We start from the raw sequence: 27,861 nt of genomic DNA, 5'->3' as shown, positions 1-27,861 counted from the left end.
TAAATGCTATGCACCTCCTTGAGGTCAATTTCAGAGGCAATGGGGGAGCACTGAGCGCAAAGTCTGCAGTCCTTCAATTTGCATTGGTTTGTGATGGAGGCATACACAAGTAAGGGGTCAAAATACCTTGAAAAGCCCTGTTGGCTGATCTAGGAAAAGCTATGCCCAGTGAGTTGTAGAAACTGGGAAGGTCCCAAGCTCAATTTCCTGTAAGTGGACAGTTGGCCGATCTCAACAGTAGCAGTGTTACAATTATCTTCAATATCTCTGGGCTGGGGGGGGGCGGGATTTGGAACAGCCAAGGTTCCCACTCATAATCGTAATACAATGACCTATGCTGAAAAGTGCATGTGTGTATCAGATGAGGGCAAGATTGAGAGTGGCTGCAATGCCACCACTGTTGAATAGCCTGTGGACGATCATTATCTAGGTTTACACAAAGAATTGCACCCCAGCATAAGTCCGTGTGTTTGTAGGAGGAGGAAGTGAAAAGGGAGTCCTTTCACATTCATCTATCTCTAAACAGTTGAAAAATCAAAGGGTCTACAGAGTGAACTGAGCCACAAAGACAGCATGTGAATTAAATGTAAAACAATTTTACAGTTTATAGGCATTAGGAAATACATCTGTGTCTTTCAGAAAAATATTGTACCCTTTAACATTCATTTCTATTTAGTTTTGAAAACAATGTGAGAATAGGCAGGAGATAGTGCACAAGAGGAATGGGATCATGCAATCATTACGTACCTTAGCAGTGAATGTTAGAAGGCTTTTCAACTGTGAGGCCTTCACTGCCCAGCATGATTCTATCTTCATCTGGCATCCATACTTTTCATCAGGAGTCACTGGGTAGTGATCAGCAATGGGAACCCACGCTGGTTTTTCCCTTCCTTGACCTGGGAACACTGAGGCCAAGGGTAGCACCCCACTGCCACCATGACTCTTGCTAATAAAGCTGCCTGGCATGTTGGCACAGTGTGTTGAAACAACACTGTGTAGCACGTCAGAGTGACTGGATACAGGTTGCTCTGGGGAGATACACTTCTTAATGGTCAGCTATTTGAGGGCCATATTGGCAAAGCCTAGGATCTGCCTGCTTGGCTGAAATTAGTTTGTGGTCGACAACAACAACAACTACTTCCATTTATATAGCACCTTTAACATCATAAAACATCCCAAGGCACTTCACAGGAGTATGATCAGACAGAAATTGACACCGAGCCAAATAGGTAGACATTAGGACAGGTGACCAAAAGATTGGTCAAAGAGGTAGGTTTTAAGGAGCGTCTTAAAGAAGGAGAGAGGGGTGGAGCAGGGAGAGGTTTAGGGAGGGGATTCCAGAACTTGGGGCCCAGGCAGCTGAAGGCACGACCACCATTGGCGGGGTGAAGGAGATCAACGATGCACAAGAGGCCAGAATTGGAGGAGTGCAGAGATCTCAGAGGATTGTAGGGCTAGAGGAGGTTACAGAGATAGGGAGGGGTGAGGCCATGGAGGGATTTGAAAACAAGGATAACAATTTTAAATTTAAGGCTGGTCTAGGGAGACTAGGGGGGAAAAACAGAGGGAGTTCACCCTCTAATTAAATTTGTTCTCAAAGTAAATGTATCTGTCTAAATTAGGATTCATCTTGCGTTTATTCTGACCATGTCACCCTATACTAGATGTCAGACTCATGGTTTTGAAGTGACAGATGTGTAAAGATGGTTTTATGGACTATTAAAGTACCACATAATAAAGATACAAACAGATAGCAGTGTGTTATCTATCACATTCTGAGGACTAGGGATACAGAAGATTATACTGAGTGCGATTATTTAAGGATCAGTGCGATGTACTGAATTTAAAACACTTGTAAATAGAGTAGTGTTGGTAAAAGACGCCCCAGATAAATGAAAGTGGAATCCGCTGCGAGAACTCAAGAGACACTAACGGTATTCAGTTCAATAGTATTTATGTTCCAAACTCATTTTTAAAAATGGGATGACAGTATATTTGCTTTTGCCATCAGTGTTCATGCCCCACCCACCATGCTGCTGAGTCAATCAGACCAGGACGATCCCAGGTTTGATCCCAGGTCTATGCTGATTTCAGTTGGGACAGATGGCACTACAATCGGTCTCAGCATCTTGGGCTATGGAAGGGGGGAAAAGTCACCCAGGGTTCCAGCTCTTGCTCACTCACCAGCGACCCCCCACTGAAATGCGTATGTACGGTGAGGGCAGGATCAGGCTCAGCTGTGGTGCATCCCACAGTTGAATAGCCTTCACTGTCTAAGCTCACATATGAATCATTGCCAATTGGGCAAAGCACCAGAGGGTGCCCAGTGCTCATGAAACTGTAGACAAGGAATGAGTCAGTGCCTTGCAGAGATAAGGAGAGAAAATTGGCAAGAAGAAAGGTGGGATATATTATCGAGCTTTCCCAGTTCTAATAAGGCTCTGATAGTCAGTCTGCTATTCTGTAAATATACAGAAGGAGTAAGTGATCTGCACAGCTTTTTTCAAGGTGATATCTGGGCCTCCTCTTGATTTTGAAACTAAGAAATGTGATATTACAGACTTTCTTCAGCTGCATTCCTATGAAGTGAACTCATGTTTTTTATGTGATTTCTGATCCGACCATAGGTACAAGATTTGATGCTATTAAAGTCCCCCACATATATATGAAAGACTCTGCAAAGGAACATTTGAAAATAAATTAAACAAAATTAAAACTCAAGGAAGAAAAGGCTTGCATTTATATAACAGCCAATTTGAACATAGCAAATGTCACAAACAACAGTGAAATGTTGGTTGAGGGATAAATATTGACCAGGACACCAGGAGAACTCCCTTGCTCTTCTTTGAACAGTGTCATGGGATCTTTTACATCCAACTGAGAGAGCAGCCAGGACCTCAATTTAACATCTCATCCGAAAGACAGCACCAATATCAGTGCAACACTATCTCAGTACTGCAATGAAGTATTAACTGAGATTATCTGCTGAAGTCCCTGGAGTGGAGTTTGAAACCACAACCTTCTGATTCAGAGGCAAGAGTACTACCATTGAGTCAACACTTACACTTCAAGAGGTTAAATATTTTTTTAAAAAGCTGAAAAACATGATTGTTGGAAGTAGAACATTAAAGGAGAACTCTCTTCACGAAAAGGCATTTGGCAAAGCTTTTTGGATTGGACGGACACAAGACGATGATATAAATCATGCACCTGATCTGCGCTGAGTTTGCTGATTTCGGCCAGGGCATCATTATGGGTGTTACAATTGGTCTGTGTGTCTCTCAGCTAGAAAGGTGAAAAAAAATCATTCTAACTCCTAGCCTTCTGTTGATATAACTCTGTAACTGGCTAACATGAGGTGCAAAAGAGCAGCATGAGACGAGTGACTCGCTGCACAGCAAGTCCCCTGCCCTCCACTCAATGGGGTAGATTGTCTCACTGAGTGCGCTATGGGGAAAGAGTGGGGGAGTGGGACTAATTAGCTCCTTCAAAGAGCTGGCACAGGCACGACGGGCCGAATGTCCTCCTTCTGTGCCATATGAGTCTATGATTCTATGTGGTATTCAGGCGACCGGCCAGTGGAGCATGCTGGCTGGCCGCCCGATAGTGCTGACAGGAGACCCGCTCCATCTTGGGGGCCAGAGAGCCGGCGGGCTGCAGGTGGGAAATGACTGCCCCCTGGAGCAGGCCGCACGCTCTGGACCACCACAGTATCAAGTGGACCTGCCGGCCTCTGGGCTCGGAAACAGTTGGTTGGGGGAAGGTCTGTTCTTGGGAAGGGGAGGAACTGTTGCAGCAGTGGCCCGGGTTATTATTGTGGAGCCTGGAGGAGCATTCTTGTTCTTCCTGGCCCCACAAAACTAAATAAGTACTTACCTTTGGACTCCTCTTCGGCTGGATCACTGGCTGATACTAGGCAAAGCGTGCACAGTGCACATTCCGCTCAGTTGAGTCCTAAAATGGTGTCGGGGTCCTAGTGACGTCATAGGACCCCAATTTAAATTGCTTCAGGCAGCTGCCCGGGCTGCCTATTCCAAGCACCCCGGCAAAATGGCGACGACGAGAATGGGGAAATAGATACTTCCCTACAATTTCCGCCCGGCAGGAGGCCTCAAAATCTCCCCCAATATCCGTTTTACACAAAACAGGGAACACACTCTTTGGGGAATTGCTTGACCACACCTGCGTCCTACCCCTGTGAGTGCAATATTTTAGTCTGTGGGACTGCACTCCCCTGGTTCCATTCTTATCTATCCAGTTGTAGCCAGAGAATTAGCTGCAATGGCTTCTCTTCCCACTCCCGCACTGTTACCTCTGGAGTCCCCCAAGGATCTATCCTTGACCCCCTCCTATTTCTCATCTACATGCTGCCCCTCGGCGACATCATCTGAAAACACAACGTCAGATTCGACATATATGCTGATGACACCCAACTCCACCTCACAACCATACCCCTCGACCCCTCCACTCATTTCAGAAAAAAAATTCCAGACTTATTTAATTTTCTGTCTCTCCACCGGCTTAAAATTTATTCCAAATACAAACTGTTCTAACATGATTACAGACTGAATTTGTCACATTGCTTGTCCAACCGGATGAGCAAAAATTTCCTCCATCTAAATATCAGGAAAACCGAAGCCATTATCTTTGGTCCCCGCCGCAAACTACGTTTCCTAGCCACTGATGCTCTGCAGTTCTGCCTCATCCAGTCGTGAATGGTGGTGGACAATTAAACAACTAACGAGAGGAGGAGGCTCTGTAAACATCCCCATCCTCAATGATGGCAGAATCCAGCACGTGAGTGGAAAAAACAAGGCTGAAGCGTTTGCAACCATCTTCAGCCAAAAGTGCCGAGTGGATGATCCATCTCATTCTCCTCCCGATGTCCCCACCATCACAGAAGCCAGTATCCAGCCAATTCGATTCACTCCACGTGAAATCAAGAAACGGCTGAGCACTGGATACAGCAAAGGCTATGGGCCCCGACAACATCCCAGCTGTAGTGCTGAAGACTTGTGCTCCAGAACTAGCCGCGCCTCTAGCCAAACTGTTCCAGTACAGCTACAACACTGGCATCTACCCAACAATGTGGAAAATTGCCCAGGTATGTCCTGTCCACAAAAAGCAGGACAAATCCAATCCAGCCAATTACCGCCCCATCAGTCTACTCTCAATCATCAGCAAAGTGATGGAAGGTGTCGTCGACAGGGTTATCAAGCGGCACTTACTCACCAATAACCTGCTCAACGATGCTCAGTTTGGGTTCCGCCAGGACCACTCGGCTCCAGACCTCATTACAGCCTTGGTCCAAACATGGACAAAAGAGCTGAATTCCAGAAGTGAGGTGAGAGTGACTGCCCTTGACATCAAGGCAGCATTTGACCGCGTGTAGCACCAAGGAGCCCTAGTAAAATCTTCAGCTGCTTCATCATAAGGTTAGAAATGGGAATATTCCCTGATGATTGCACAGTGTTCGTTCCATTTGCAACTCCTCAGATAATGAAGCAGTCCATGCCCGCATGCAGCAAGAACTGGAAACATCCAGGCTTGGGCTGATAAGTGGCAAGTAACATTCGCGCCAGACAAGTGCCAGGCAATGACCATCTCCAACAACGGAGAGTCTAACCACCTCCCCTTGACATTCAATGACATTACCATCGCAGAATCCCCCATCATCAACATCCTGGAGGTCACCATTGACCAGAAACTTAACTGGACCAGCCACATAAATACTGTGGCTACAAGAGCAGGTCAGAGGCTGGGTATTCTGTGGCGAGTGACTCACCTCCTGATTCCTCAAAGCCTTTACACCATCTACAAGGCACAAGTCAGGAGTGTGTTGGAATGCTCTCCACTTGCCAGGATGAGTGCAACTCCAACAACACTCAAGAAGCTCAGCACCATCCAGGACAAAGCAGCCCACTTGATTGGCACTCCATCCACCACCCTAAACATTCACTCCCTTCACCACCGGTGCACTGTGGCTGCAGTGCGCACCATTCACAGGATGCACTGCAGCAACTCGCCAAGGCTTCTTCAACAGCACCTCCCAAATCTGCGCCCTCTCCCACCTAGAAGGACAAGGGCAGCAGGCACATGGGAACACCACTTGCACGTTCCTCTCCAAGTCACACACCATCCCGACTTGGAAATATATCGCCATTCCTTCATCGTAGCTGGGTCAAAATCCTGGAACTCCCTACCTAACAGCACTGTGGGAGAACCTTCACCACATCGATTGCAGCCAATGTAGATCAGCGGGAACAGGGGTGATGGGAGAACGGGATTCGGTGCGAGTTAGGATTCGGGCAGCAGAGTTTTGGATGAGCTCAAGTTTATGGAAGGTGGACGATGGGAGGCCAGCCAGGAGAGCATTGGAATAGTCCAGTCTGGAGGTATCAAAGGCATGGATGAGGGTTTCAGCAGCAGATGAACTGAGGCAGGGGCAGGGACGGACGATATTACGGAGGTGGAAGTAGGCGGTCTTGGTGATGGAGCAGATATGTGGAAGCTCAACTCAGCGGTTCAAGAAGGTGGCTCACCACCACCTTCTCAAAGGCAATTAGGGATGGGCAATAAATGCTGGCCTTGCCAGCGACGCCCACATCCCATGAACGAATAAAAAAACCCAACTCTATCCATCTCTCTGGCTACTGTCAGACTGAACCAGACCGTTTGCAACCTTGGCGTCCTATTTTTCCCTGAGATACGCTTCCACATATCTGCTCCATCACCAAGACACCTACTTCCACCTTCGTAACATCGTCCGTCCCTGCCCCTGCCTCAGTTCATCTGCTGCTGAAACCCTCATCCATGCCTTTGATACCTCCAGACTGGACTATTCCAATGCTCTCCTGGCTGGCCTTCCATCGTCCACCTTCCATAAACTTGAGCTCATCCAAAACTCTGCTGCCCGATTCCTAACTCGCACCGAATCCCGTTCTCCCATCACCCTGTTCCCGCTGATCTACATTGGCTTCCAGTCTGAGAATGCCATGATTTAAAAATTCTCATCCTTGTTTTCAAATCCCTCCTTGGCCTCGCCCCTCCCTATTTCTGTAACCTCCTCCAGCCCTACAACCCTCCGAGATCTCTGTACTTGTCCAATTCTTGCCTCTTGCCCATCCCCGATTTTAATCGCTCCACCATTGGTGGCTGTGCCTTCAGCTGCCCAGGCCCCAAGCTCTGTAATTCCCTCCCTAAACCTCTCCACCTGTCTACCTCTCTCTTCTCCTTTAAGATACTCCTTAAAACCAACATCTTTGACCAAACATTTGGTCACCTGTCCTAATGTGGCTCAGTGTCAAATTTTGTTTGATAACGCTCCTGTGAAGCGCCTTGGGACTACGTTAAAGGAGCTATATAAATGCAAGTTGTTGTTGTTGTTGCTGCTAGCCTGCTAGGCTTCTACTTTCTGATGCATTTCAAATCACTGTTACATTCAGTTAGATCACCAAAGCAAAAAAGGGGTGTTACAAGCCAGAAATTCGTAACGACAGTGGCCCTTTAAAATGTTTAATTGTAGTACAAAGCTTTTGAGCAGCAGCCAAGTTCTCAGCTTCATTCCTGAAAGCAAGACTTTGGCAATGTGCATCGCACAGCCTTTGGATCATGGTGCTGTTGGAAAACTTTTATAAACATTGGCAAGCGACTGTGCTAATGTTTCCCTGTAGCCCTCTGGTACAAAACCATCTAATGTTACAGTGACACTGCACTTCCGGCGCTGTTTGACACCAGATTAACAAGCTGGAAATGTGTTTCCTAGTCCCCTCACAGTGCAGCAATACCAGTGAAAGGAGTCTATAACATCAATGTACGGTTCTGAATTGCTATTTCTTTTGTGTGGGAGTAGTTTCTGCACTTTTTTTTTGTAAAAAGGTAAGGCGTGATAGCGCTGGGAATTTAAAATATTTGTTACAATGCTGCCTCAAGCACTCTGCGATTGTATCTATCAGTCAGATGCAATGCTGATTGTAACTCCTGTTGTTTTTTTCTGTCACTGCGTCTTCAACAAAATAGCAAGAAGAACCACTTATGTTCGTCCAGAATGTCTGCTGATCTATATCCTCGGGACTTCATAGAATCATACAGCATATAAGGAGACCATTTGGCCCATCGTGCCTGTGCCAGCTATTTGAAAGAGCTATCCAATTAGTCCCACTCCTCATCAGTCTCCAAAGCTCTGTAATTTTTCCCCTTCGAGTATTTATCCAATTCCCTTTTGAAAGATACTATTAAATATGTTTCCACCACCCTTTCAGACAGTGCATTCCAGATCATAACAACTTGCTGCATATAAAAAATTCTCCTCATCTCCCCCCTAGTTCTTTTGCCAATTATCTTAAATCTGTGTTCTCCGGTTACTGACCCTCCTTGACAACCTCCTCCTGCACCCATTCAGTTTTGTTTTTATTTGTGTGAAGTTTTTTTCTACTTGAGGGATGGAGATTGGAACACTGTCCCATTTAAGGCTGATGTTTACACAGGATACCCAAAATAGAAAAGTATTCTATTCTTTAGAAGTGACAACTTTAATGAGCATGTTCTTTTATAAAAAAAATTAAAATGAGCTTAGTATTGATGAAAGTATTTACTTATCAACAACAACTTGCTTTTACACAGCACCTTTCACATTAAGTGAACATCCCAGAGCACGTTACAGTAAGGTGGTGGACAACAAGCATGGAGAAAGGGGATAGAACAGAAAGAAAGACTTGCATTTATAGGGAGCCTTTCACGACCTCAGGACATCCCAATGCGCTTTACAGCCAATGAAGCACTTTTGAAGTGTAGTCACTGTTGTAATGTAGGAAACGCAGCAATCAATTAGCACACAGCAAGGTCCCACAAACAGCAACATGATAATGACCAGATAATCTGTTTTAGTGATGTTGGTTGAGGGATAAATATTGGCCAGGACACCCAGGAGAACTGCCCTGCTCTTCTTCAAAGAGTGCCATGGGATCTTTTACATCCACCTAAGAGGGCAGACGGAGCCTTAGTTTAACGTCACATCCGAAAGACGGCACCTCCGACGGTGCAGCACTCCCTCAGTACTGCACTGGAGTGTCAATCTAGATTTCGTACACAGGTATTTGGAGTGTGAACCCACAACCTGTTGACTCAAAGGCGAGAGTGCTACCGACTGCGCCACTGCCAACACTAGAATTGGAGAAGTTACAACGGGGAACCAAAGCCACAAAGTCAAAAAAGAGGGTCTTGAGGATTTTGAAGGCAGGGAATGAGGTGGGAAGCTGGCGGGAACTGGCTAGAGTTCCAGAGGATAGAAGAGTAGTGACTGAATCAGCGATTGGAGCAGAGGAATTGAGGGATGCGGAGGAGTCCAGTGTTAAAGAAGTGATGGTTTTGTGCAGGGACACAAGATTGGAGAAAATGCCTCATATTGGATGACACTTACAGAAGCATATTATGTTCTTTTGTGACATGAATGTTACAAGTTTGTCAAAAATAATATTGTGGTGCTACGCTGAAAGAAAAGGTAGCTTTTTATTTATTTTTTTAAAATGCCCCTCCTTGTCCTGAAGACACAGGATTTTGCTGGGAACATGGTCCATGTGTATTGGTTACCCTCCCCTACCTCACCCATGAATGAATTTAGGCGGTGAGTGTTTGCAGCTATTCAGTCATGCGCAGTATCACAGGCGATCCTGATCCTATCCTCAAGCAGATTCCACACATGTGGGCTTTCCAGCAGGGATCAGTGGATAGCAGTTGAGACCAGGAACCCTGGCTGATTTCTCTACTCCCTGGCCCAGAGGACCTGAGGCCAGCTGTAACATCCCTTCTGCGATCAGTTAACTTAGCACAGATCAGGGATCTGACCTGGAAGGCAAGGTAACTCTTATAAGTTAGTAATATCATCGGTTAAACACGCATAGACTATAAAAAAAGGTCTATTGAGGATGCTTATTCTAACAGACCATGTATAGATTGGCATGTCATCGACTCTCCTGAATTTAAAGTCTTGGGGGGGTGGAGCAAATAACTGCAAAACACTTCCGAGAACAGGAACCTCTATGAAATTCCTTCTTTAGGAAATCAAGTGAAAAATGTCATGATATTAATCTAATGTTGTTTATCCTTGACCAATTACATTATGCAGATTCTCATTGTCAGAAACCATAGTATTCCACAGAGTATTATGATCATAGGGATGACTATAAGAGGATGCTTATAGTCATCCCTATAACCTTAATTTCCTTTCATAAACAATTATTCATCTAGCTGTCTTCTCTTTGTCTAAAGGGGCTTTCTCTTACTGGGCTATGGTTCAACGGGCACTGACAGGCCTCCGGTACCTTATCCATGTGCACCAGAAGGTTGTAGATTAGAGTCCCAATCCTGTCTTTTGGATGAGACGTTAAACCGAGGCTCAGTCTGCCCTCTCAGGTGGACGTAAAAGATCCCACAGCACTATTCAAAGAAGAGCAGGGGAGCGCTCCCCGGTATCCTGGCCAACATTTGTCCCTCAACCATATTATTGGGTCATTATCACATTGCTGTTTGTAGGGCTTGCTGTGCACAAATTAGCTGCCATGTTTCCCTACATTACAACAGCGGCTACGCTTCAAAAGTACGTCACTGGCTGTAAAAGCGCTTTGTGGCATCCTGAGGTCGTGAAAGGTGCTATATAAAGGCAAGTTTTTCTTCCTTTCTGTGCTGACGCAGCAACTGGGGCAATAGACAATGGCCCCTGGGCTAGGGAAAGGAAATAAATTATCCAGCATTCCAGATCCTATTTGTCATCTAGCGACCCCTGCTGGAAAGTTTTGTGCGTAAGGATGGGTCAGGTCAGGTTAGCTGTGATGCAGCCCATGGAGCTATGACCCATCAACAGTCATCATCTGGCTCACACCTGAATAGTGGCCTTTTGGGCGAGGTACCAGAAGGTTGCCAGGGCCTGTGTGAACCTATAGCTCAACAAGGGTTAACACCTTCAGGAGGGAAGACTGGAGAAAAAGGGCAGAATTTTATTTAACAGTGCATTTGTAACCATTCTATACCTGTAGCATTATTCTACCCATCTTATTAAGCAGTGGGTAATAAATCAAATGAACCATCTTTCAAGCTGCATTCATATTGCAGCATTGTAGCAGAGGCAGTGCTGTGATATAAATAAGGTGGGCACTGGTGGCCTCTAAAGGCATACAGTATCATCGCAAAAGGTTGTTCGTTTCCATGGCAATGGCAAACGTAAACAGTGTTGCTGGATTTTGCATACTGCCATTTTGTTCTCACCACGGGAGGCCTGAATTTTCAGCGGCCTGTACAGGCCGGCGAGTGTGGTTCCCCTGAACAACGGTCGCCGGGGTGAGATACTGGAAGACCGCCAGCACCTGTGGGCTCGTATCGCAGCAAGTCAGCACCTCCCAGGAGTTTAAAATCAGAAAAAAAAAAGGACAAAGGATAGAATGATATTCTTTGTGCAACCGCTAAATCCTTGACATCAGGGATGGGCTGCAATTGCAACTGAACAACGGTACAATCTTACACTGGTGCAACCCCTTCAGTGTTGCTGCCGGTGCTCTGAAATTCCCTGCTAAGTATAAACGGTGAGCACCAGCAGCCTCGCAAACACTTTCATGTGATTATATTGTGTAATTGCTCCCACTGGAAGTGATTCCATGACATAAACACAATGTGTTCGTGGAGAGAAAGATGATTGGAAACAATTTAGAACTTTTGAAGTTTTCACTGTGTGTGTATATATACATGTATATACACACACATATGTGTCTATGTGCATCATTTCACATGGTTTTGTTTGCACAATGTTGTTCCAGCTGCATTATCTAAAGAAAGACAAACTACTCTGTTTGTTTCTGGACACATAATAGTTGTTTCCTGTGCGTACTGAACTTCACTGTTACTGTGAAACAGAATCTCCACACAATAACATTCCATTTATAACTGCTTTGGTTTGGTCATCAAGGAGGAATCTGCTCCGAGTGTTTCAGGGACGATCTGTTTATCATGTGGATCACTGGCAATGCATTTCTGTTTTTTTCTGGCAGATGGTTTGATGAAGGAAGGAGGCTCACCAGCTATAGATTCTTATCTTACCCATGCACAATCAAGCTGAGGGGGTTTGTTGCTGAGACAAAATGGGAGCGGCAAAAAAACAAACCACGGGGGAAAACCACAATTGGTGGTATAAATAGAAACAAATCACTGCTGTGACATGCTCAGTACTGTATACCACATCTGAGTACACCCCCTTCCCCACACCCCAATTTTCAACCCTTCTCTCTGGATGGAGCTGGTTCGCACTGGGGTATGCTTCCAAGGATGCCAGCTGTCCTCCAATATATTGCTCAAAAGGCCATCTTCCATGTGTGAGTCTGGATAATCACTGCAGGTTTTTCCCTTCGTATTTCTGTTGGAATTCTTTTGTATAGAAACACAGTGCAGTCTTCACGCAGTGAGGGAACAGTCTTTGCCCACTGCAGGTGATGTGGGTTTTGTTTGAAGCTACTGCAGTTGAGACAGATGTGTCACAGTAACAAGCTCTGTGGCCCAGTTTTCACTTTAGAGCACTAATTGATTTAAAATCTATTTTTTTAAGGTTGATTAAATATTAAATAAGAATGGGCTGTAGTTAATGCAAGTAATATGAGATTGTGCAAGTGTTGTTAACAATGGTGTGAGCTGCAAAGGCCTTGTGACATTTGTCTTGTTTACTTAGTTTTGTCTTCGATTCACATATAAAATATGAACACAATGTTAATATTTTGAGGTCAGATATATTTTTGTATCCCACTGCAGTGTCGAACATCAATTTATCTGGCTAAAAATCTCTCCAAATAAGCTGTGAAACTTATATCTTACTATTGGCCCTGACAATATTTTAAACACAGGAGGTAATTTGACCCATCATACTTATGCCCTGTGCTAGCTAGCTCTTCAACTGTAACTGTGTACACTCCTCCCATTTCTCTGCCTTTTCTCAGCATCCTTTTACATGCTTCCTTTTCATATCATTATCCAGTTCCCTCTTAAATGATGTCCTCATTAGCTATTTATGGTAGAGCATTTCATATTCTAATAATGTTCTGTGTGAAACAAAATTCTTTTAACTTGCAATGAGGACCCTGAGTCAATGCCCGCTTGTTCATGATTTGCCAACGAGTGGAAACAATTATTTACCCACTCAAAATCTTCATAATTTTGAAAATTGAACAACAACTTGCATTTATATAGCCCCTTTAATGTAGGGAATCGTCACCAGGCACTTCACAGAAGCGTAATGGGACAAAAGTTGACACCGAGCCAAAGAAGGAGATATTAGGAGGAATGACTAAAAGCTTGGTTAAAGAGTTTGTTTTTAAGGACGGTCTTAAAGGAGAGGTTTAGGGAGGGAATTCCAGAACTTAGCTGTCTAGGCCCTGAAGGCACGGCCGCCAATCATGGGACGAAAGGAATGGGGGATGCGCAAGAGGCAGAGTTGGAGGAACGCAGAGTTCTTGGAGGGTTGTACGGTTGGAGGAGATGAGGGGGGGGGTCGAGGCCATGAAGTGATTTTGACACGAGGATGCAAATTTTTAATTGGAGACGTTGGGGGACGGAGAGCCAGTGTAGGTTAGTGAGTACAGGGGTGATGGGTAAGTGGGACTTGGTGCAGGTTAGAACACTGGCAGCAGAGTTTTAGATGAGCTAAAGTTTATGGAGGGTGGAGGTTGGGAGTCCAGCCAGGAAAACATTGGAATAGTCGAGTCTGGAAATTACATAGGTGTGAACTCCTATTAGATCTCCCCTAGCTTTCTCTGTTCAAGTAAAAAAAAAGCCCCAATTTTTCAACCATCTCTTTATCCCTATAACCTCCCATTAATGGAATCATTTTATGAATCCTTGCTGTATCTACTTCCATGGCTCTAATATTCATATCTGCACACAATACTCCAACAAAGGCATAACCAATCTCTTCTATAAATTCAACATCTGTTCATGCTATTACATTCAATGCCCCCGTGTAAATCTCAGAATGCTATTTGCCTTTGTTATGGCCTTTTCTATTTATACCCCAACTTTAAAAATATATGTGTCTCCAACCCTAGATTTCTCAATTCCTCCGCTCTCTAAGAATCTTACTATTTGGCATATACTTCCGTTCATGGTTCTTTTTCTCAAAATGTACCACTTCATATTTCTTTGCATTGAACGGCATCTGCCATCTATCTGTCCACTCTGTTAAAATGTCTATGTCCTCTAGCAATTTCTTGAATCACAGTTTGCTATGCATCCTGACTTGGTATCATCAGCAAACTTTGATATAATTTCTCTTGTTATGACAAAATCATTTATTGGAGGTGAGGAGAATTTTTTTTACACAGCAAGTTATTATGATCTGAAATGCACTGCCTGAAAGGGTGGTGGAAGCAGATTCAATAATAACTTTCAAAAAGGAATTGGATAAATACTTCAAGGGGGAAAAATTGCAGGCTATAGGGAAAGAGCAGGGCAGTGGGACTAATTGGATAACTTTTTCAAAGAGCCGGGGCACTGGCACGATGGGCCAAATGGGCTCCTTCTGCGCTATAAGATTCTATGATTATACCATAGGTTTTCAAACTGGACTCTGCAGACACTAGGGAGTCCGTAAGGGGATCTCGGGATTCACGTGCTCATCAGAATTGTATCTGTCTGGGGTCAGGCAACTGCTTGCCTCCAGTAAAGTGAATTGAAAATTCTGCATTCTGGAATTTTTCTGTTTGTTGACTTATAAGTTGCGGTTGCCAATTCTAATAAAAAAGGGTTTCCTGCGATGATTCTTTGAGTAGCTGACATATTGTTTCATAAGTTAGCTAATCAAATCACTGGGTGCATGCCAATATTTGCATGGATTCCCCAGGGGATATATCAATATTTGTAAGGATTCCCTGGGGGGTATATCAATGTTTATAAGGATTCCCTGGAGGGTATGTCACTATTTGCATGGATTCCCCAGGGGGCATGTCAATATTTACAGCGGTTCCCCAGGGGACATGTCAATATCTGCTGGGGCTCCCCAGGGGGCATGTCAATATCTGCTGGGGCACCCCAGGGGGCATGTCAATATCTGCTGGGGCACCCCAGGGGGCATGTCAATATGTGCATGGATTCCCAAAGGGGTATGTCACTATTTGCATGGATTTCCGAGGGGGTAAGTCAATATTTGCATGGATTTCCCAAGGAGTGTATCGATATTTGCAGGGGGCTATACGTATTTTTAGTTTCAAAATGTCACTACTGTGCATTGAGAAATTTGTAGGATCTCTTCTGTTCTTGCTGTTTTGTTCTTATCATGTTGCACTCCACGAGTGAGTCACCTCCGGAATGCTGATAGCTGCATGCTGTACTGATTGGTTACAGTGTAGTGTGTGGCAGGGACTGTGAATGTTATTTTCATACATGCATGCTATTTTTATTCTCAAAGAAATACCACTGTCATGGGGGACTGTTAAAATAATGCATGTCAATGTATGGTAAGCATTAAAGAATTATGTCACTGCTGCAATTTATATAGTTTTATTTACAATGTATTAATGCGGCTCTGATATGTTTTATCCAAAAGAAAAAACACACTCATTCAGAACACAATATGTTTGTTTCCTCTGTATATCATAGCTTCACTGTTATGACACTAAATTTCCAGAATCTCCATACAATAATACTGCATTTACAACTGGTTCGACACAGTTAGACATTAGGGAGGAACTCTGTTGCAAGTGTGTCTCGGTTAGAGCTGTATATTTTTGTGACATTAAAAGAATCCATGTCATTAGTTGGCCTGGATGTTGCTGTTTCATATACTGTACAAGTTAGATCATCCTTGCTCTTACAAATGGGTCTCAATGTCTTCGAGAGCACAGCGTAGCCTTTTCTGGTGCAGGCACCAGTGAGAAACTGTGACGCTTAGACAAGGAAGTACATGTTCTATGTCAGATTTTCCAGGTTGAAGACATTCTGTGCAGGAACAGAAAATCATAATCAATCATAATTCTTCATCTGGCTCTCTCCAATTTTCTGTCCTTTTCTTCCCTCCTCTCCTGAAGGCAGTGATTCATGCTGAGATACAGTTCCAAGGATGGAGGCAGCCCTCTAGTACCTTGCTGAAGTGACCAATCCTTGGTGTGTGAGCCAAAACACAGAGTGTTGGCAGACTATTTTACCATGAGAGGCTTCATAGCCAAGCCTGATTCTGTCTTCACCTGAATTCCAACAGATATACTTTCCGCCAATAGTCACTGCACAGCAATCGGGTGCAGGAGCCGTTAGTGATTTCCCCCCCTCCATAGAACAGAGACACTGAAGCCAACTGTGGCTGTTTATTTTTTCCTTTCCTTATCCCTCGGTGAAGCACCTTGGGCTATTTTTCTGTGTTAAAAGCACTATATGAATACAAGTTGTTGTTGGGACCTCCACTGCCATTTAAGCTGTAATCAGCAAACTCAGCCCAGATCGGGATCAACCTGATTTGTACACCACATTAGGAGAGCCCCAGTCATAAATATATAGTATGTAGCAAGCTCTAAAATCTTCAACATTTGAAATTTTTGATACTATTTTATAACTTGCTCTTTTTAAACCAGAATTCTGGAAATCCCTGCATCATCGAACTAGATGCCAACCAGATATCGGTGTCTGCATCTCCTGCTTGCAAAAGAATAATTTTTCTAAAGATTCTTTTCTCTCACCAATTTTGTCCCCTCTTGTTTTAAAGGCATTGACTTCTTGTTGTTCCATAGGCCCAAGTCACTGACCCTACCCTCACCTGATGCTCACACACATCCACATCCGGCTGGGGTCTCTGGATAGCAATCAGGAGGGGGAACTCTGCCCGATTCCCCGCCTCTACCTGGAGCACTGAGGTCGATTTAATTGTAGGATCCCTAATACATCCCCAGCTGAGATCAGCTAACTCAGCAAAGTCCACCACATTGTGGCATGTATGGCTTAGTTATTCCCTGGATAAACTTGCTGAGCCGGAATGCAAATCCAACCTAAGGTAACTGCTTTCATCGACTAGTAGGGAGGATCTAACCCATATCTTAAAAGGAGAATGTCATTATAGAACAGAATAATATAGAAAAGAAAAGACTTACATTTATATGGTGCTTTTCACAACCTCAGGATGTCTCAATGTGCTTTACAGCCTACTTTTGAAGTGTAGTTACTGTTGTAATGTAGGAAACATGGCAGCCAATTTGCACACAGCAAGGTCCCACAAACAGCAATGTGTTAATGACCAGATAATCTGTTTTAGTGATGTTGGAGAACTGCCCTACTCTTCTTTGAAATAGTGCCATGGGATCTTTTACGCCCACCTGAGAGGGCAGACAGGGCCTGGGTTTAACGTCTCATCCAAAAGATGGCACCTCCGACAGTGCAGTACTCCCTCAGTACAGCACTGGAGTGTCAGCCTAGATTTTGTGCTCAAGTCTCTGGAGTGGGAAATAACCCCATAATCTTCCGAGAAAAAACACAGCTCTTCTGTGCACACATGCAATCAGAAGCCACGTTTTCATTTTTAACCTGTCCCACACAGTTTTGCTGTGTTATACTTTAGGAAATAAATGCAGAAAATGTGACAGCAGGCCATTCTTTAAACTCTCTCTATGATTCAGACCTCTGTCTCCATCACACATAGTATCTGGTCATGTATCATATCCTCTTTTCCCATATCCTTCTTGATTCCAGTTTGTTCAATGATGTGTCTGGTACCTCAGACACAGAGCATCATATGCTCCAATAACATCAAGGGTGTGAAATGTTTTCATCAGAAAAAGGTGAGATTACTCAGAAGTCTCCTGTTTTGGATTAATTGTTGATTTATCTGTACGGTGCTAAGAGACAATACATTTAAAACGATTCCCGCAATGCTTTGTAGTAAAATCAGAACCATTTACATAAAAATATAAGTAAATTAAGAAGAGCACAGCAGAACTTCACCAAGTCCTAACCAATACCTGATTAGTCACTCCTGTTGCAAAAAGCATTCCAATTGCACACATACATGCTAGCCTAGAAAACCGATAAAAGCTGACAGTTTCAAAAAGATGAACAACTCTCAAAAAAACATACACAGCCCCCTACAAAGCAGACAGACTAAAAACAGCCTTCAATATAGGCCATATAACACATAAAAATTAAAAGTTTCAGTGAAAGTGCAGTGGGACATGGTTTATATATCATGCCATAACTTAAACTGCAGTTATAACCAACATTGCATCATTTGTATTGCACAAGTGGTGGATTTAGAAGGGAGATGTAAGTGCTGAAGGCATGAAATTTATTATGTGGGGGGGAGGGGCCCCTCCCAAAAAATTTGATCTCGACACCTTTTTCATGCATTTTCTGATGTTTTTGTATCCACCGTAATTCTGTGTTTTAAACCAAAATAATTCATTTGGAAGGGCTACATGTATTTTAAATATGAAAATAAAAGTAATTGTAGAGACTTCAATATAACTTTAGATGACCCCGTAAATATAACCAGATACATAGGGGATAATTTTAAGGTGACTAAGGTGAGTAAATATCATTGAAACAAATGTTTCAAATATTAACCTGCTTGTTTCACTTGTGGATGCTGATTAACCTGCTGTGCAATTAAAACATTTCCACCTCCTGAGGCTGGAAGTTACTGTTGGTGATAACAGTAGATGAATGCTTGACATGCTTGCATGACATTCCTCTGTCTGCTATTTTAAGAGCAGTTAACCTATTTAAAATAACGGAGTGAACATTGACACCACAGTGTCAGCCAAAGAGTTTGAGGCAGGGTAGGACTTGTAGTTTTAATTTACAAAGTCTCCGAACTCATGGCTGAAACTGCAGCAAACAGTGTCTCCTGAGTACAGCAGGATTATTTCTCCAGCAAAATGCAGTGAGTAGAGGATAGTTACATAATACAAATTATGTGCGTATAATCAATTCAAGTTACTTGCAGCAATGCGGTCTCGAGGCGTGATTAATGGGAGAATTACCCAATCATCTCCATTTTGGCCAGGACTTGTGGTGTTACTACATGCAGTCTTAAAATAAATGGGTTAATGCTCTCTATTGAAATAGTGGGCAGAGGAAAGTAATTCAAATGTGTTAAACATTTGTCTATCATTATTAATCAAAGTAATTTCTGACCTATACTTCTCTTTTACTTTTATCAAAAAAGTTTAATTTCTTGTCTTAGAAATAAGAAATATTACACACCATAATCATTTCAAAAAACAACTAAACTGCACGGACCCCTCTAAAGTAAAAATACTCAATTGGAGGAGGGCCAATTTCAATGGGATGAGAACAGATCTGGCCCAGGTAAATTGGAATCAAAGATTGGCAGGCAAAACTGTAATTGAACAGTGGGCGGCCTTTAAGGAGGAGATGGTTCGGATAGAGTCCAGGCACATTCCCACGAGGCTGAAAAGGAGGGCAACTAAAGCCAGAGCTCCCTGGATGACAAAAGAGATAGTGAGTAAGATGAAACGGAAAAAAGGGGCTTATGACACTTCAGGTTGATAACACAAGTGAGAACCAGGCAGAATATAGAAAGTTCAGAGGGGAAGCGAGAAAGGAAATAAGAAGGGCAAAGAGAGAGTATGAGAATAGACTGGCGGCCAACATAAAAGAGAATCCAAAAGTCTTCTACATGGAGGTAAACAGTAAACAGATAGTAAGAGGAAGGGTGGGGCCGATGAGGGACCATAAAGGAGATCTACTCACGGAGGAAGAGGGGGTGGCCGAGGTACTAAATGAGTACTTTGCATCTGTCTTTACCAAGAAAGAAGATGCTGCCACAGTTTCAGTAAAGGAAGATATAGTTGAGATACTGGATGGGCTAAAAGTTGATAAAGACAAGGTACTTGAAAGGCTAGCTGTACTTAAAGTAGATAAGTCACCCGGTCCGGATGGGATGCATCCTAGGTTGCTGAGGGAAGTAAGGGTGGAAATTGCAGAGGTGCTGGCCTTAATCTTCCAAACATCCGTAGATACGCAGGGTGGTGCCAGAGGATTGGAGAATTGAAAATGTTACACCCTTGTTCAAAAAAGGGTGTAAGAATAAACACAGCAACTATAGGCCAGTCAGTTTAACCTCAGTGGTGGGGAAACTTTTAGAAACGATAATCCGGGACAGAATTAACAGTCACTTGGACGAGGGTCAATTGATTAGGGAAAGCCAGCACGGATTTGTTAAAGGCAAATCGTGTTCAACTAACCTGATAGAGATTTTTGATGAGGTAACAGAGAGGGTAGATGAGGGCAATGCAGTTAATGTGATGTATATGGATTTTCAAAATGCGTTTGATAAAGTGCCGCGCAGTAGGCTTATCATCAAGATTGCGGCCCATGGAATAAAGGGGGCAGTAGCAACATGGATACAGAATTGGCCACGGGACAGGAAACAGAGAGTAGTGGTGAATGGTTGCTTTTCGGATTGGAGGGAGGTGTACAGTGGAGTTCCCCACGGATCAGTGCTGGGACCACTGCTTTTCTTGATATATATTAATGACTTGGGTGTATGGGGCACAATTTCAAAATTTGCAGATGACAAAACTTAGAAGGGTAGTAAACAGTGAGGAGGATAGTGATAGACTTCAAGAGGATATAGACAGGCTGGTGAAATGGGCGGACACATGGCAGATGAAATTTAATGCAGAAAAATGTGAAGTGATACATTTCGGTAGGAAGAATGAGGAGAGGCAACATAAACTAGAGGGCACAACTCTAAAAGGGATACAGGAACAGAGAGATCCGGGGGTATAAATCGTTGAAGGTGGCAGAGCAGTTTGAGAAAGTGGTTAAAAAAGCATGCGGGATCCTGGGCTTTATAAATAGAGGCATAGAGTACAAAATATGGAAGTCATGATGAACCTTTATAAAACACTGGTTCAGCCACAACTGGACTTCAGGAAAGATGTGAAGGCCTTAGAAAGGATGCAGAAGAGATTTACGAGAATGATTCTAGGGATGAGGGACTTTAGTTTCGTGGATAGACTGGAGAAGCTGGGGATGTTCTCCTTGGAACAGAGACGGTTGCGAAGAGATTTGATAGAGGTATTCAAAATCATGAAGGGTCTACAAATGTAAGGAATCTTACAACACCAGGTTATAGTCCAACTGTTTTATTTGAAAATCACAAGCTTTCAGAGGCTTTCTCATTCGTCGGGTGAGCAAGTGTGTAAGTGTGTAAAACAGTTGGACTATAACCTGGTGTTGTAAGATTCCTTACATTTGTCAACCCCAGTCCATCACCAGCATCTCCACATCATGAAGGGTCTAGACAGAGAGAAATTGTTCAAATTGGCGAAAGGGTCAAGGAGAAAAGGCACAGATTTAAGGTGATTGGCAAAAGAACCGAAGGTGACATGAGGAAAAACTTTTTTTTTTAAACACAGCGAGTAGTTAGGATCTGGAATGTAATGCCTGAGGGGGTGGTGGAGGCAGATTCAATCATTGCCTTAAAAAGGGAACTGGATAAGTACTTGAAAGGAAAAAATTTGCAGGGCTACGGGGAAAGGGCGGGGGGAGTGGGACTATCTGGATTGCACTTGCATAGAGCCGGTGCGGTCTCGATGGGCTGAATGGCCTCCTTCCGTGGTGTAACGTTTCTACGATTCTAAGAACATGATTTACAGGAAAAAGGGGTGATTTTGTGTTCTGAGGTGTACCTGACTTATTGTCTCCAGTCTGGGGTTTGAAATCTATTAATCTACCTATTGATTATTAATGTCACTTCTCATATTTCACCGTGGATGTTTACCACTCTAAGAGGATGATGCAGCCTCATTCCACTGTTGCAACACGATAACAAAGAGAGCTCCACCGTGAATAAGTAAACAAACTGAAAACCACTTTCAAAGTTACAGAGCGTAGCCAGGCACTACAACCACCTACAAACAAGCCAAATGTCTACATCATACATCATTGTAGTACAGCGTAATAAAATTCTATCTATGGGGATCTGTACACTTCTTTAATCTAAGTAAAGCTTGTCACCATTCCAACCCCACTCCCTCTTTTATTTTCAATGCTCAAATAAAGTCAGTTAATGTATTCACAGGAACAACTTCCTTATCTCAAAAAACAACTTCTGCAACTAAACTGGAAGAAAATTAATCTTCACACTCAGCAACTGTCAGGCATGCTCCAGAAAGTTACTTTGTGGAAACTGAATCAGTGTTTTAGCAGCTTACTTGTTACATATATCAACACATCTGTAATTGCAACTCTCAGAAACCATCAGCTCATCTGAAAATATTTCCATCTGAAGTTTGTATGCAACTTACAGTGGGAGATTGATAGCTTCTAACAGCCTCCAACCTCACCATCCAATCAATATGATTCCAATCCCAGTGAAAAAAGTTATTTCTTGTAAAATGCTGACAAGCTGACACATGGGCTAAAATGCTGACTGTAAGCTTATAAATATGATGGCATGTGAATATCCGGAAGTCTGGTTGCTCAATGAGTAATACTTAAGCTATCTCAACCTATTGCATGTGACACATTTCTAATGATTTGCTTACGAGTTTTCCTTTTTCCACATAGAAGCAAAGTAAAGGTGAGCTATCTTGACTTACAAATTGGGTGAGGAGACTCTGAGTCGGAATTACAAGACTGTTTTGGCTGACATTTAAATATTTTGGCAATCGACTAGGAAAGTGAACAAATGCCATTTACAATTATGAAACTCCCAGGCCTTTAAGGGATCTTGGGATTTCTGGTAAATGTACTGTATTAACAAATCCAACTGACTATTTTGGCAGTTCCTCACAACATAGTTAATACAACTGATACACGTATGTGCTGTGCATGATGGAGCTAAAAGAGTTCAACTCCAAATTGAGTCGCAGCAAGATACTGGACCAAGCAGCTCAGGATAAAGGTGTCTTTAAAGCAAAAAAAGGAGTGCAAACCATTCCCAAGTTTTGTTGCTTGGCAGATTTCTTCAGAAAAGTTATAAATGGCTTTAACTTACCTTAAGATTCAACACTTTGTTAAAGCACAAGTGACCATCTCCAACAAGAGAGAGTCTAACCACCTCCCCTTGACATTCAACGGCATTACCATCGCCAAATCCCCCACCATCAACATCCTGGGGGGTCACCATTGACCAGAAACTTAACTGGACCAGCCACATAAATACTGTGGCTACAAGAGCAGGTCAGAGGCTGGGTATTCAAGGTACAAGTCAGGAGTGTGATGGAATACTCTCCACTTGCCTGGACGAGTGCAGCTCCCACAACACTCAAGAAGCTCGACACCATCCAGGACAAAGCAGCCTGCTTGATTAGCACCCCATCAAAAAACTTAAACGTTCACCCCCTCCACCACCGGCATACTGTGGCTGCAGTGTGTATCATCTACAAGATGCACCGCAGTAACTCGTCAAGGCTTCTTCGACAGCACCTCCCAAACCCGCAACCTTTACTTCCTAGAAGGACAAGGGCAGCAGGCGCATGGGAACACCACCACCTGCACATTCCCCTCCAAATCACACCATCCTGATTTGGAAATATATCACCGTTCCTTCATCGTCGCTGGGTCAAAATCCTGGAACTCCCTACCTAACAGCACTGTGGGAGAACCTTCATCACGCCGACTGCAGCGGTTCAAGGTGGCTCACCATCACCTTCTCAAGGGCAATTAGGGATGCGCAATAAATGCTGGCCTTGCCAGCGACACCCACATCCGATGAACGAATAAAAAAAAACACTTGGTCACCTTTCCAGTCTCAGAATGAGAAACATAGGAATCTTATCAAAATTAATTACAATTCTCTCAGGAATGTAAAAATATACTTTCAGTGACAAGTTCTGCAAAAATACTAAACTAAATGCACCCAATCTACTTGGATCTGACTCAACCAAAGACCAAGCCCTCTGGAACAAAGCATCCTCTGACTGTACAATGCTAATCTTCGGCACTTGATAAAAAGGGAGAGCAGGTCAGAACAACTCATGGTCGGTCTGTTCCTAAGCTTGGCCAAAGCCGCTGGATACAGGTCCCAGACGTGTAACTGCTTTTCCTTGTTCAGAACTCTGGTATGTGTCTGGGTGGCAGGTGGTGTCTTCTGGTTCACTTGAAACCTTTCACGACCATTGGACACCACAGGAGATTCACTGCAATATAGATCTGAATTGGTCAATAAAGCTGTAACCCAGAAATTATTTAAGTTTACATGAGTCAACTGAACTTATTGGTCGCACCTTCTCAAAAGAAGAAAGCTTGATTAATGTCTAGTGACATCTGGTGTAAACTGATACCACCCCCACTGGCCTATCTAAAATAGAATGTTTTCTGAACGACCTCTCAGTAGGCTGAGCTTCTACATTTTTTGCATGGGTGCATGGCTCAATATTGCCCAATGTCACCATATTTTGTTTGCTTTAAGAAAAACAGTGGCATTGACTGTACAGAGACTATGAATACAGTAAATGCGGTTATTAAAGAGTGACACACAAGAGGACGTCACCTCACTCAGAATATAAAAGTGACTGTCACTAGAAATGGATTTGATAGTTCTGGGAGGTTGTGGCTGGGGCTGTTCTAACCAGAGGCACAAGCCCTGTCCCACCAAATCTTTGAGTTAGCCAAATAGGAAAACTCCCTTAGGTATCAGCCTCAGCTCAGTGGTAGCACACTTGCCTGGGTCAGAAGGTTGTAGGCTCAAGAACCACTCCAGAGACTTGAGCACGTAAGCTAGTGCAGCACTGAGGGAAGTGCTGCACTGTTGGAGGTGCTGCCTTTTGGATGAGATGTTAATCGGAGACTCTGTGTGCCCTTTCAGGTGGATGTAAAAAGTCCCATAGCACTATTAAAAGAGCAGAAGAGTGTACCTAGGATCAGAAAATTTACACTGTGTCGTACATATGACGCTTTATTTAAGTTTCTGCTTTGTTATAGAATAATAAAGCACAGGAGGCCATTCGGCCCATTGTGCCTGTGCTGGAGTTTCTTTTAAAGGGAAATTTTAAGTGCTCCACACAAAACACTTCTGGTAGAGGAAAGATTACTTACGGGTGTACGCTTAAGGCAGTCCAATGAAAAAGTAGTCTCTTCCCACATACTCGTAAATCTAATGATGTGGAAAATATTTTTTCACAATTCAGAAACAGCAACAGAACGCCCAGTTCAACAAGACCTAACTGCTGTTTCGTATTCTGTGCGCTAGGTAATGTATATCAGCTTTAATTTATTCACGTTATTGCTTAAAAAAAAACCTCGTTAGTGGGGGGGGGGGGGGCGCAGTAGAATAGCTTTTTTGCGCAGACGCATTGGGAAGGTGTGGTCGCGAGCTGCGCACGCGCGCCGGCCGTCTGAGCGAGCCAGCTGCAATTTGAAGGAGGAGGCGGGTGGCGCGCGACGTGGCTTCGTCCCGAGTCCGTTATTTTCCCAGACTGGAAAGACATACGGTGTCATGGCGGAATGCGGGGCCGGCGAGGAGCTGCGAGAAGAGGCTCTGGTCGATTTCCTGGCAAAGAGAGGCGGCCGAGTGAAGAACAAGGAGCTGGTGGAGAGGTTTAAAAAATTAATCAACGCCCCCGAGCCGCAGCTGAAAGGTGAGACCCGTCCCGCCCCCCCCCCCTTCGCCTGTTTGGTTCGCGGCACAACATGATGTCACGCATCTGGCTGTTTGAATGGTCAACCTGACTGTCAATCACTAGCGGAGCGTTCGGGATTGGTGGTATCGTGTTGTAAACAATGGTCTTTGGATGGATGGTTTTATGCTGGAATGGGGGCACCGAGAGGAGTTAAAGGGTAGAAGGAATGGAGGGACGTAAATGGCATAGGTGGGTGGAAGGGAATGGTTTGTTTGTTTTTGTTTGTTTGATTTATGGGGTCTGAAAAGATCCAGTGAGCTTTGGCCAAGACCCTGCAGTCTTAAAATAATTGTAAACAATTTTACAACACCAAGTTATTAAATTTTACAACACCAAATTTTACAAATTAAATTTTACAACACCAAGAGTTTATGTCTTAAAATAAGACATAAACTCTTGGCTGGAGTACCTGCACGATTAGGCTTCTGTCTTTGGAGAGGGAGGGTGGTTACCAGATGAGTAGTGCCTCCAATGGGTAAGTACACATCTGGATCATAAAGACCAGTTTCAGCCCCTGGTCTGAAGACAGCTGGGTTAGTGGTGCTATGATTGCCTTCAGTGTCTCTTGGGATAAGGAGGAAATCATCCAGAGTTTCACGTCCTGTTCACTATCCTGTGACTACAGATTGAATGAATGAGTGAGTGAGTGAGTGAGGGCCAAATTGGGCTCAGCAGTGATGCTGTCACAGCTTAATGATCTTTTGATACTCACAGACTATAGACAAACTAGGTCCATGACCATTGGTTATGGAACTGCATTCAAATGCCTGAGGAAAGGAGGTGGAAAAAATTGAGGAGTTTTTTTTTATTCGTTCATGGGATGTGGGTGTCGCTGGCATGGCCAGCATTTATTGCCCATCCCTAATTGCCCTTGAGAAGGTGGTGGTGAGCCACCTTCTTGAACCGCTGCAGTCCGTGTGGTGTAGGTTCTCCCACAATGCTCTTGGGTAGTTAGTTCCAGGATTTTGACCCAGCGATGATGAGGGAACGATAATATATTTCCAAGTCGGGATGGCGTGTGACTCAGAGGGGAACGTGCAGGTGGTGTTGTTCCCATGTGCCTGCTGCCCTTGTCCTTCTAGGTGGTAGAGGTCACGGGTTTGGGAGGTGCTGTCGAAGAAGCCTTGACGAGTTGCTGCAGTGCATCCTGTGAATGGTGCGCACTGCAGCCACAGTGCACCGGTGGTGAAGGGAGTGAATGTTTAGGGTGGTGGATGGGGTGCCAATCAAGCGGACTGCTTTGTCCTGGATGGTGTTGAGCTTCTTGAGTGTTGGAGCTGCACTCATCCAGGCAAGTGGAGAGTATTCCATCACACTCCTGACTTGTGCCTTGTAGATGGTGGAAAGGCTTCGGGGAGTCGAGGTGAGTCACTCACCACAGAATACCCAGCCTCTGACCTGCTCTTGTAGCCACAGTATTTATATGGCTGATCCAGTTAAGTTTCTGGTCAATGGTGACCCCCAGGATGTTGATGGTGGGGGATTCGGCAATGGTAATGCCATTGAATGTCAAGGGCAGGTAGTTAGACTCTCTCTTGTTGGAGATGGTCATTGCCTGGCACTTGTCTGGCGCGAATGTTACTTGCCACTTATGAGCCCAAGCCTGGATGTTGTCCAGGTCTTGCTGCAGCAGGCACGGACTGCTTCATTATCTGAGGGGTTGCGAATGGAACTGAGCACTGTGCAATCATCAGCGAACATCCTCATTTCTGACCTTATGATGGAGGGAAGGTCATTGATGAAGCAGCTGAAGATGGTTGGGCTTAGGACACTGCCTTGAGGAACTCCTGCAGCAATGTCCTGGGGCTGAGATGATTGGCCTCCAACAACCACTATCATCTTCCTTTGTGCTAGGTATGATTGCAGCCACTGGAGTGTTTTCCCAGGGGGAAAGGGGAAGGGGGATGAAGACAAAGAAGGCTAATGGCACAAGCCCCACCCCTGTAACTTATCACTTGGAATGAGAGTTACAAAATGTGGGATTGCATTACAAACCCAAGTTAAGTATATTGAGATTTGATCAGCGATGGCAGTACATAAACCAGATATATTTCCATATCTGCTAAGTTTCATTTATTTTTATTGTCATTTTTATGATCAAAAAATCAGCCTTTCTCTTTGAATGTTTTTAAAAAAAAACAAAAGTGTAACTACATCTCTGTTGTAATCAAGTGTTTATATCAAAACTCGCTGCTTCCCATGGAATTAGCTAGACTATAGGTTTCAACAAACAATATTTCTCACTCTCAAAAGTGGCACA

General features: G+C 43.9%; 1 protein-coding gene and 1 long non-coding RNA gene across 3 annotated transcripts in view; one reads left to right on the top strand and one right to left on the bottom strand.

Annotated features, from left to right (window-relative positions):
- Positions 1 to 25,224, bottom strand: part of LOC137335319 (uncharacterized) — a 55,976-nt gene extending 30,752 nt beyond the window's left edge. The window contains exon 1 of the long non-coding RNA XR_010966393.1: positions 25,018 to 25,224. This is a non-coding gene — a long non-coding RNA (uncharacterized lncRNA). The remainder of the gene's footprint in view (positions 1 to 25,017) is intronic.
- A 74-nt stretch (positions 25,225 to 25,298) lies between these two features.
- The window catches only part of LOC137335493 (ankyrin repeat domain-containing protein SOWAHA-like), a 60,001-nt gene continuing 57,438 nt past the window's right edge, over positions 25,299 to 27,861 (top strand). For both annotated transcript variants that reach the window (XM_068000836.1, XM_068000835.1), the window contains exon 1: positions 25,299 to 25,559. In XM_068000836.1, coding sequence (XP_067856937.1) covers positions 25,418 to 25,559 — 142 coding nt within the window. In that variant the 5' untranslated portion in view covers positions 25,299 to 25,417. The remainder of the gene's footprint in view (positions 25,560 to 27,861) is intronic.

Source organism: Heptranchias perlo, chromosome 19, assembly GCF_035084215.1.
Source record: "Heptranchias perlo isolate sHepPer1 chromosome 19, sHepPer1.hap1, whole genome shotgun sequence".
Classification (NCBI taxonomy): domain Eukaryota; kingdom Metazoa; phylum Chordata; class Chondrichthyes; order Hexanchiformes; family Hexanchidae; genus Heptranchias; species Heptranchias perlo.
This window is presented reverse-complemented; position numbering and strand designations above follow the sequence as displayed.